Here is an 11,152-nt window from a genome sequence, read left to right on the forward strand (position 1 = left end):
TAATGACATTCCCCTCAGCCTCAGTCATACTGTGTTTTGTGCTAATTAGAAAATTTTAGCATTTATTTTATTTTGAAATCTTTGAACATGTGTATAGAAAAATATACAAACAAGAGACGCCCACATGTAATAATTAATAATTTAATAATCATTAAAGTAGAAAGAAATCACTTGTACCAGCTTCTCAAATCTGTATAATTGCTATTTTTCCAGTTTTATAGATAGTAAACTCAACATGCTTGTATTTTTGAGTAATTTTAACTTCAGGGAATCATTTCATGGAGCAAAAAAACACTAAAGCAATCATTTATAAAAGAAAATAACTTGTCTTTAGCCTTACAATTCTTCAGTGAGGGAATGATACCACCCTTTCTCTTTATGTTGACATGGGGGATGGAGGACCTGTTATACTTGGTGTGGATCTTCAGTACAGATTTCTGACAAATTATTGATTAATTAAATTATTTGGACAGAAATGATATGGTAGTTAGGTGAGCTTTTGTGGCCCCTGGAGGGTCTGGGGTCCCTTTGCAGTCGCCCACTTTGTTGGTGATCCAGCCTGGCTTTAAACTGCATTAGCTGAAGACTAAAACTAATGAGAGCAGCATTTTATCCTCTGTATTATCTCCATCCTCACGTTGCATCAGATATCCGGATACTGTCACTCACTTAATTTACATTCCCGTGCTTTTATTTTGAAGGATATACGCCCAAACCGGAAGTCTTACCTTGCCAGAAAACTCTTACCAGGTGTGTGATGCCAAAACGACACCATTGCACCTTTTGGCGTGTGTGGAAACGCCGTTAACGATTTTCTTTTTTTTTTACCTGTGCGACCGACGTTTGTTACCGATGTCAAACACACCGGAAGTAGATGAAAAGCGCTGGAGGGGATTTTAAAAGAAACTTACGTGCGGTGAAGTCGCCGCCTGTAACTCACGCAGGGGGCGTCGGACCGTTGACGGATCATCCAACAACGCACGGTACAGGTAAATAGTCGACGGTTACCTTCTGTTTACAAAGCAGCACGAGCAGCTAGTTGTCTCCGTGTTTGTGTGTCTACACATGGAGCGGTGTTGTGTTCTGCTCTTGTTGTTTTACAGCGTTAGAACACTCACTTCCGGTTTGGTTTGATGCCATTTATTGAATAAACACGTCAGAACTGTAGAAACATGGGCAACACTTTTCTGATTAGGCGCCATTTATAAAGGGTTTATCAGCCGTAATGATTGTCTTTATTACTAGGTAATAATGAGCATTTACTAATACTGTATAATAGATCAGTTATAGGCATGGATGCAAAAATGACACAAAACAACCTCAACCAGGTAAATAAAATAACACAAAACAACTACAAAAAGACAGAAACAGGTGCAAACAGGTGCAAACAGGTGCGAACAGTCCTTTAACAGACGCGTAGTGATCACACACAAGCAAACACAAACAATACAGCTGCACGGGCTTGTGGTCTTTTGTGTGTCTTTCAGTCTGGGTGTTCCTATAGGAGGACAGGGGGCCCGATGTGTCATAATCCATCCATGGTCTATATAAAATGCAATGAATACCTTTATTAATGGTTAATAAATAATTAATTTAATGCTTTACAGAGCAGTTATAAGAACATTTACAACTGAACAATCTGCCAACACGAAAGTTGTTCTTATTAATGGCTTATGACTGATTTATTAACTATTAATTAATTATGATTAATTAAATTATTAGTAGGTGATGTATTAAACGCTAATAAAGCCATTATTTATGACTTCTTAAATAAACAGTGTCTTGTCTGAATGATATAAGTGAACTAAAGCCTGTGTGTTATAACTAGGAAGTGTTAAAATGTTTCTCGCCATCTTACTCGCCATAATACACATCAGACATATTAAACAGATTAATATCTTCCATGCAAACTAACACAAACTTCTTCTTCTGTGGTGTCAGAGGAGACAGGATGTGGGGTTGCAGTCCGTGGGCTCTTCTGCCTCCCGTCTACTCCGTGTGCACAGCTGCTGGACTGTGGGCGGTGTAAGTTCTGTTAATTATAGGATTGGATTTAAATTAACTACCAGGTCTGTTTCCATGGATGGATGACAGGCCCAGGGGCGCCAAACAGATGCAATCCAGTATTTGTTTTTGTTTCTTTTTCCATCATGTGACAGCTGCACAACAATCTGAGGCTCCAGGAGCATTGGAATAATATAGAGTAAAACACCAACAGCACATCTTACTCCTGCAGCAGGTGATATTACAGTACATAATAACTTTATTCATTTATCGTCGTTTACCATGATGTGTTTTGATGCATTTTGATAGGTACTTTCTAGCTGTGCAGGACCAGAAGATATCTCCGCTGAGCTCACAGTACAGGTGAGAAGCAACTCAATATCATCTACAGCAAATAATCACTTTTTAAATCCCGTCAGAATAATCTCTCTTTTTTAATTTATTAATTTTAGGAGAAGAAATGGATCATTTTATGCTCCATATATTAGGTACGTACTCATCATTTTCTCTTCACAGTAGAAAACATACTGTAGATACTATTTTTATTTTATTTACTTTATTATTTACCTTTCCTCCTCTCAGTATTGCAGGAAACTTTCCACCAGCCAGCTGCATCTTCAGCGAGGTCATGAACCTGGCAGCCATTGTGGGTAAGAGCAGTGACGCACCAGTGTTGATTATGTCAATATAGTTACAATATAATATGGTAAATACAAACTTAGAATATTCAATAGGTGTATAAAATATGCAATATGTGTTTATCCATCTCTCAAAACTTCCCAGAGCTCAGCGGATCCTACTGAAGATATAAATGTTTAAAGATGGAAACAGTTAGAATGAATTTAATTCTGACAAATCAAATTAAACTAGGGACTGTCAGTGTATATATTTATAGTTCAATCCTAGTCTTTAGTTATAATTCAGTTCACTTATTTCTGATCCACATCTTTGAGTGTCCGTATGTTACTTTTTATGAATTATTACAGGATCCATCTATTGTTGGTTTTTGGTGACACAAGGACAAACACAGAATATAATAAACAGACATAAACAGACAGGTTGTTGCCACACAACATGCAATGTGCTAAATACATCTCCACTGGTTCCTTCTCCCTGCCAGGGTTCATTATTGCCGTCCTCAGATACCTCCAGCTGAAACACGCCATCGACAAACCGTGGCTGAACTTTGCGAGTCTGGTGGCTTTCTCTATTGGCTGCTTTGGAATGACACTCGTAGGAAACTTCCAGGTGACGCACATCACCAACAGATACGTGTATTTAACAGTTTATACAACAATTTATAGATGGACTCAGTTCAAGAGACCTGATGTTTGTTATTTTGGTTTTAGTTATTCACTCAGGAGATGATTCACAACTTGGGCACCTTCATGACGTTTGGACTGGGGACGCTCTTCTGCTGGGTGCAGTCCTACATCACCCTGAGCGTTAACCTGAGGAACGAGGGGAGGAAGGCCGGCGTCATTCGCTTCCTGTTGTCTGCGGCCATCACCCTCTGCATGATACTCTGTATCCTTCTACTCAGAGCATTTAAAGAGCTGTCAATACATACCGACATATTATATGTTATCGATTTTAATAGAAGAACACAACTTACTTTCATTATCGATCCATCTACTAAGTAATTCTGTGATGGATCGTTCGGCCTAAACGACGCCAGACAATAAACTAAAATGCCCCGTCACAATTTCCCAGAACCCAAAATTATTATTAGGTAATACTATATATTATATACTATTATTATTATAGTTATATATTTAAAATTATTATATTGTATAAAATAAAAAAATATAATAATACATATATATATATATTGTATCACACTTTATATAATGGTTGTCATAATATCACTACACTATTATATTATTTTATAATATTTTTGTTGTAAGATATATTACCATTACATTGACAGGATGTCATATAATTGATGAGTATTATTATATAATTTTTATAATTATTATATTGCTCTATTATTACATTCTTTCTACAATTATATTCAGGATTACATAATTTATTATCACTATATTGTCTTCTTCTCTCTCCCCATCCAAACACACACACACACACACACACACACACACATATTACAGACTGATATCAAACATCATATTCTTGTCATTTTTACATAATACATCTCCATAACTGTTGCATGTCCGTCCATTATTTAAAAAAAGCAAATTAAACTTGCAGCTAATAGTAAAAATAAAAAAGACTGAAACTTTGTCGATACCCTCTGGATTTGATGAAGTCAGACTTCTGATCACATGACTATTGTTTTAAGAAAGGCTGGAAAAACTGTGGACCTTTTCTTTACGATGGATGCAGATTATTCTCTTTTTATCTTCTATAATCCTCCATTTGCATGTTTGACCCTTTAACTCACGTCCTGCAGATTTCTCCCTGATGTCTCAGCGCCTCCACATGCACGCCGCTCGATGCCAGTGGGCGCTGGTCATGTTCTTCCTCACCTTCCTCGCCACTTTTGCCATCGAGTTTCGTCACAACCGCTTCGACGTGGTGTGCACAGACAACACCGGGCGTCCGCTCAGCCTGTCAGAAACCCACTCTCAGGTGTGCAGGTACCAGGCGGACCAACTGTAGGGATGTTAACACCGGGTCACAACTTTGAGATGCAATTTCCTCCACCTGCAGAGGCTGTACCTGGTTCTTACGCCTGTCCTTTCCTCTGGTATCACCATAACTGACACCAGTTCAAATATGCATGTTTGATTGTTACATATTTTTTATCCAGAAGCTTGAAAAAGTGACATTTTTTAAATGCTGCACCAAAAATCTGCTGCGGTTTATCTTTATTTTTCCTGTTTCTGAGGAAGCTTTAATAGAGGAACCAGTTTTGCACTTCTTTTTAAACATTAAAGACATATAGATATTTTTTTTAACTTTTCAAATGCTACAGTTTTGAGGGGCTGTGTGAATCAATGAATGCTATGACACGTTTGCACAGTAAAGAATCAGTATTAAAAAAATGCTAAATGTGTGTTTAGTCTTGTGTCCCTAAAGTTTTTAATTTAAGTTGTTTAAAACGACCGTAAACCTCCACCTTTAAAGGAGTAGTTGACATTGTTAATTAATGTTTGTTCTCTTTCTTGCTGACAGTTAGATTTTGACACCACTCTCATATCTGTCTGTTAAATATGAAGCTTGAGCCAGCAGTCAGTTAGCTTAGCTTAGCTTAGCATGAAGACAAACAGCTAGTTTTGCTCAAGGGAGAAATTACATTGTTTTTTTTTGTGCTAACACCAGTAGTTTTGTTGTGAAATAAAACAGTAAAGCTTTTATTTCCAGAGGAATTTCTTTAAAAGGAAAAGCTCCATTTATAAAGGAGTAGTTCATCATTTTCTGAAATACTTATTCACTTTCTTGAAGAGAATTAGACGAGAAGATCGATGCTACCGTCACATCTGTTAAATATGAAGCTACAGCCAGCAGCTCCTCTAAAGCTGGAAAATGAACATGTTAAATCCAACATATGCACTTGAGAGTGGCGTCAATCTTCTCGTCTAATCTTGGCAAGAAAGCAAATTAGTGCATTTCCCAAAATGTCACAAATTTTCCTTTAAAATCTTTGGCATATAAAATCAAAACTAGTATCTGTATGGCTCAATACCACTAGTGATGAGTGAGTTTTATTTTATGATTTGTGTGAACTTTCTGTTTAACAAACAAGCATTTGCATTACAAGCATCCAGTATTGTTAGAGGAGACCAACTTCTGTGTGAGACGAGGCATTTTTATTGGAAGTAATTTTCCTGAATAATACCAATTATGTTTCACACATAAATCATCAAATTGCAGTTTTTAAGGTAACTTTCCAAGGACCCACGTTACATATGAACAACGGGGATGGCACATTTAAATAGAGACCGTTCACCTGTGAGGGGATTAATTAAAGACATTCGAACTAAGTCTGAAATGAAAACTCTCTGTTGGCAGCACCTGTGCTGAGTGCTAACGATACTGTTATTCTACTTTCTAAAACATCACAGTTCAGTTACTGGATAAAACGCCATACATCAGCAACACGTGTACATGTAGAGGGAGGAATCGAGTGGAAGACGTGTACAAAACGGTGGCAAATACAACTCATATAGGACTGGCGAACAAATACGGGTCATCTAAAAAGGTAAAAAGGTAAAGTAACCTCACAGGTCACGTGCAGCAACTTTTATCTACAGCTTGTCTTGTCGTCTTCCCAGTCAATCAAAAGGTCCAGTGAGAGTGGTTTTCCATTTCTGCTCCTATTATGCTCCGAAGATGTGTTTCCATACATGTGAAAAGGATCCTGAAAGAACTTAGAGGCGAACTGCTGCCCCTCTCCTACATCTCTCCAACTGTCGACACAGACCAAACAAAAAAAACACCAGAGTTGCCAAAAAAAAAAAAAAAGGGTGGGTGGGAGGAGGAGGGGGGTTCGGGAGGGGAGGGGGCAAAGAAGAGAAGGAAAAGGTCATTATGACATGAAGTCAGAGAAGTTCTCCTCGTCTTCCTCCGCGCTCCGTGTTAAACTCGTCCCGTCAGTTCGAGTTGGTTAAAGGATGTGATGAGGTTATAGTGGGCTCGCTCCTCGTCCGTCAGCTCCATGTTTCCAGGCCTGACCACCACCAACACATTCAGCCCGGCTTCTTCAGCTGCTTTAGCCTCTGCAGGGACAAAACGTAAATATAGATCCTAGATTTTAATCCAGACTTTAACGGTTCATTAACAAAGCTACGCTGCAAGATGACATCATTAAAGGTTCCCTGAAAGACAGTGGTGCCCTGAGCTAAATGCTAACACCAGCATGTTTACATGTTTACAGTGACAACACTGACATGTTGATCTATGGCGGGAATAATGTTTGTTGTCTTAGCAAGTTAGGATGCGAATATTTGCAAAGTAGTACTGAACACAAGGTAAACTAAACTTCTTGTAAATCCATCCAATGGTTGTCGACATATTTCAATTAAAAAACAAAACAAACCGAAAAAACACAAAAGATCTCATCGCCTGGGAATCTGTATAAAATCAGGTGTGAATCCATCGAGGACGGATGTAGAGATAAATCACAACCACGACCTGCAACTGCCAATAGTAAATTCATGACGCATTTTATTGGACTACACAGACTCCTGCGACTTGACTAAATAAAACAAGCACTAAAGCACGTTAGTGAATAACAACCTGATTTCAGTGCAGTGACACAGATCACTAACCTCGAGTGACGTCTGTCAGGAACGTGATTTCCTCCGGTGGACAGCCGATCCTCTCTGCAATTCTCTCGTAGCTTTTACCGTCTACTTTAGGTCCTATACTGGTGTCGAAGTGACCGTCGAATAACTGAAAAGATTAAACACGGAAGATCTCATTATATATAAACAGCAGCAGCATCAACAGACAAAAGTTCCCAACAGAAAAGCCAGAGTTAGTAAATAAAGACGGTTATGTGAAGGTAACGTCAGTGTCGGTGTGTTGGGATTGAAATGATGAGTTGGTTGTACTTGCCTCTAAAACGTCTCCCTCAACAGAGTATCCGAACAGAAGTTTCTGAGCCTCCACGCTTCCAGATGAGTAAATGTAGACTTTCAGGCCCTGTCCTCTCCATCTTTTAATGGATGGAATTACATCCTGATAGATCCTGTTTGAAACAAGCCCAGCATCAGAGGATATACCTAATGTGATTACTGACACAGTCCATAGGTCCTTCAATTCTCATAACCTCAGGAATAAAAGATTTGAAAGTAATTTACAACTGTTGTCTATTTTCAGAACACATTATAAAGAAATTTTGATCTATTTCAACAGATTAATTATTTCAGTTTTTTAATTTTCATTTCAGTTTTCCAAAGCAGAAATGCCAAATGTTCTCTGGTTCCAGTTTCTCAAATGTTGCAGGCAAAGTCCAAAACCAGAAATGATGCAGTTAACCATCATGAGAGACAGAGTGACTGTTGAGAAGCTGGAATCGGTGAAAACCACTTCAGCTGGACGCCTCTAACTTGGCTGAAGTAGGTTTTACATATTGATTATAAAATAAACATCATCACAGAGTGGAGGAGACGTTAGTAGCTACTCAGCATTAAAGTAACGACTCTCCTTGACTCTCAGAACAGGACACGGCCGTCTGACTCATCATGCGTTTCCAACTTCCTGGTTCCTAATGTAATAACGACGGTAATGGATGTTGTGAATCGGTCCTGGTGGATGGGCTGTTTATGTTCATGTCTTATTGATCAGGTTTCAGGAAGCCTTACAGCCATTACTTCAGTCAGAACAGAGAAGTGAGGAAAATGATCAGTGTACTTACTCGCCTTTGATTCTCCCTGAAGCATACGCCGTCCTCCACATGTGACCTTGGAGCTGTTTAAGCGCCGTTGACTTCCTGTCCGCCGCCATCTGCCATAGTACGTTATCCACCACCTCTCTAATGGCCTTTTCCTCGTCTGTGTGAACCGTCTGGTCCACGGCGTGGACAGGACACGCCCGGTTCTGCCTCATGTCCTCTTCAATCTGTCACAACAGGCAGGCGTTTTGTTAAAGGAGCGTTGGAGCATTGTTTGTGTTTTCTTTGACAAAATATCGTAACTGATCAGATGGATAGTGTGTGGGAGGTATTGATAGATCCAAACAAAACATTTTCAAAGTACAGTGATCTAATATTAAAACATTTCCTGCTTCAAGTGTCAATAAATTGAGTAAAGTTGAGTCATCCCACTTTAACACACATACTTACAGTAATTTAATAAATTCAATTTTTGCAGGACAATTTGCAAAGTCATGTGCTGCACATCCTCATACATTAGTTGCCGATCTGTGCTCTAGCACATCACGTGCAAATAAAACTGTGACTATGAGATTAAAATTAAAATTTTTGGTTTTAATTTAAGGGTTGAGCTCAATAATGCATGAACCTTTTTATGCACAGTCCCCAATTTTTCATCATATATTTAATTCATCTTATTTAATTTTGGCTGCAAATGCTCTGAAAACCTACTAAAGAAATTCATCATTTGTGCAAAGAGCGAGCGATATAATGAGGTCACAAGGAGGAGGCTCATTTGAATGTATTTAGTTTATGTTCAACTCAAGTCAATTAGTTGATAAACAAGAAATTTCAGTTCTTGCTTAAAGCAAAAATATCAAAATGTCATTACTTTCTGTTTCTTAATGTGAATATTTGCAGTTTTTTAGTGTCCTATGATCAAACTAAACATTTATATGTTTTTTAATTATTGTCTGGCATTTATTGGACCAACAACGGACCGATGATGATACATTGCAAGGGTCATGGTGTTCCCTTCTTTACTCACTAGATGCTCTTACCTGTTTCTTTAGCAGATGAACATCCTGTTTGCATTCGTCTTCTTCCCAGTGAGTGGACAGGTAATCCTCAAGATGCTCCCTAATGTAAGGAAATAAGATATCCTGAAAATGACAAAAGTGTGTTAGATACAAAATGTACTGCTTCATATTTATTTACAAAATCAAGATCGAAAATAACATTTTTCCTTTCCCTTTTTCTGTGCTATGGGAAAAGAAACCCAAAGTTGTTCATTTCCAAAATCCTTAAAGACTCCAGTTGTGACTTTATTTCCTCATCCAGGTTCCCGAAATTGTGTTATTTTGTAAGAAACTATAAAATACTTGAAAAGAAGTTATACATACATTAATATACTGATAATAAACATTTAACTTTGGGTTAAATTGTACAATGTCATTTCTGGCTACCATCTTTATTTGGATTAGTAGATGGTAGAATAAAATAGTAAAATTCAAGTAAAGTACCTCAAAATTAGAGCTGCCATGATTAAGAAAAATAAACTGCAACTATTTTGATAATAAATTTAACAATTTCAGTCATTTTTCAAGCAAAAATAGCGAATCAATGTCAAACATTTATTTATTCATTCATACATTCATTAATTTATTTAGTATTTTTTCTAACCTTATAAGGCCTTAATTTATTTACTCATCCATTCCTTCATTTAGGACTTAAACATTAAACTTTATATGGCCTATCTTTATTTTTTCTTTTACCTACTGGCTTATTAACTTATGACTTTTTGTTTGTTTACTGCGGAAACTGAATGCAAAGCTTTCAAAGCAGACCTGCAGATATCCTGTCTAAACAATTCGACCATTACGTTTGAAACAAGTTGGTTTTGTTAAACGAATAAAGGGGAATTTACGAAGATAAAGATGAACCAGATAAATACAAGCAAAAGGAGAAAGAGGCGTTAAATTGAGGCTGAAGTCAACGATAACCAAACACCGTTGAGCTACGCTGGTGTAGCCGTTGACAGCCCTCTGTTAGCACGGCTGAGGAGACGTTACTGCGCGCTAAGTAATTAGCTTATTACATTAGCATGGACTAAATACGGAAAACAACAGCTCTATCTAACATAACTTACCTTTACAAATGTGATTGGTGTGGTGGTGCCTTCAATGTCCAGTAACAGTGCACTGGTCCCAGCAGGAATTGAAACAGTGGCCATTTTTAGGAGCTTGCAGCTGGTTAGCCGACGTTAGCAGAATTAGCAGCGGCGCGGTGTGAAAGCCAGAGCGATCGTGGTTTCTCCAACGGACCCGGGCAGGTGAAGAGGTGGAGCAGAGATGACCTCAGAGATAACAAGCGAGACAGCCGGTTGGTTGTTGACCACTTAGGTTCCCGTCCTTTCCATCACCTCGCAGCTGGAGCTCTGACTCGGCTGAAAGCGCAGTGGGCAGCCCACATGTTCAGGTGTCGGTTCAGCCTCCGGCTCGGAGGGAGGCGGCACTGACCGTTACAGCGGCGGCGGCGACCACCGCACTAACGTCGGCGCTTCACCGCCCCCTTCTGGCCCGGAGTGTGGACCGTGCAGAGACACGGGCAGAGACAGTATTGATACAGGATCAGAATCAGGGGCGGAGCCAGGCATTGTAAATATTTGGGCTGAGCGCCAACATAAGTCGATATTCAGGGGACATGCTCCCTCAGGGATTTTTTTCCCCGCATTCACAGCAGCTGCATGCACCGTTTACTGTATCAAGCCAGCATCACTAATCTTGATACCTATTTTTGTCACACTATGTTGGAGGAAAAGTCACAGATTTAATGTTTAGATGATCTAAACATTTAAATCCAGACCATAAT

At 38.7% G+C, this 11,152-nt stretch overlaps 2 protein-coding genes across 2 annotated transcripts; one reads left to right on the forward strand and one right to left on the reverse strand.

The window, feature by feature from the left end:
- The first annotated feature begins 711 nt into the window (after window positions 1–711).
- tmem150c (transmembrane protein 150C) lies at window positions 712–5,321 on the forward strand. The gene is made up of 8 exons (XM_056402860.1): window positions 712–989; window positions 1,942–2,025; window positions 2,314–2,367; window positions 2,457–2,492; window positions 2,587–2,654; window positions 3,125–3,252; window positions 3,354–3,531; window positions 4,415–5,321. The coding sequence occupies exons 2-8, from the start codon at window positions 1,952–1,954 to the stop codon at window positions 4,621–4,623; spliced, it is 747 nt and encodes a 248-aa protein (XP_056258835.1). The 5' UTR covers window positions 712–989; window positions 1,942–1,951; the 3' UTR covers window positions 4,624–5,321.
- A 431-nt stretch (window positions 5,322–5,752) lies between these two features.
- On the reverse strand, window positions 5,753–10,825 carry enoph1 (enolase-phosphatase 1). Its single transcript, XM_056402859.1, has 6 exons — window positions 10,431–10,825; window positions 9,343–9,444; window positions 8,327–8,529; window positions 7,525–7,657; window positions 7,236–7,359; window positions 5,753–6,683 (listed from the first exon to the last, which is right to left on the reverse strand). The coding sequence occupies exons 1-6, from the start codon at window positions 10,512–10,514 to the stop codon at window positions 6,544–6,546; spliced, it is 786 nt and encodes a 261-aa protein (XP_056258834.1). The 5' UTR covers window positions 10,515–10,825; the 3' UTR covers window positions 5,753–6,543.
- Between the last annotated feature and the right edge of the window lie 327 nt (window positions 10,826–11,152).

Source organism: Seriola aureovittata, chromosome 18 (genome assembly GCF_021018895.1).
Source record: "Seriola aureovittata isolate HTS-2021-v1 ecotype China chromosome 18, ASM2101889v1, whole genome shotgun sequence".
In the NCBI taxonomy this organism is placed as follows: domain Eukaryota; kingdom Metazoa; phylum Chordata; class Actinopteri; order Carangiformes; family Carangidae; genus Seriola; species Seriola aureovittata.

Excerpts from the sequence above, each read along its gene's own strand:
- tmem150c (XM_056402860.1), top strand. The coding sequence starts at position 1,952 with ATGTGGGGTTGCAGTCCGTGGGCTCTTCTGCCTCCCGTCTACTCCGTG. Across the intron at positions 2,026-2,313 it reads GCTGCTGGACTGTGGGCGGT|GTACTTTCTAGCTGTGCAGG; the intron begins GTAAGTTCTGTT and ends GCATTTTGATAG. Across the intron at positions 3,253-3,353 it reads CACTCGTAGGAAACTTCCAG|TTATTCACTCAGGAGATGAT; the intron begins GTGACGCACATC and ends TTTTGGTTTTAG.
- enoph1 (XM_056402859.1), bottom strand. The coding sequence starts at position 10,514 with ATGGCCACTGTTTCAATTCCTGCTGGGACCAGTGCACTGTTACTGGAC. Across the intron at positions 8,530-9,342 it reads TTCATCTGCTAAAGAAACAG|ATTGAAGAGGACATGAGGCA; the intron begins GTAAGAGCATCT and ends CTGTTGTGACAG. Across the intron at positions 7,360-7,524 it reads TTGAGGGAGACGTTTTAGAG|TTATTCGACGGTCACTTCGA; the intron begins GCAAGTACAACC and ends TAATCTTTTCAG.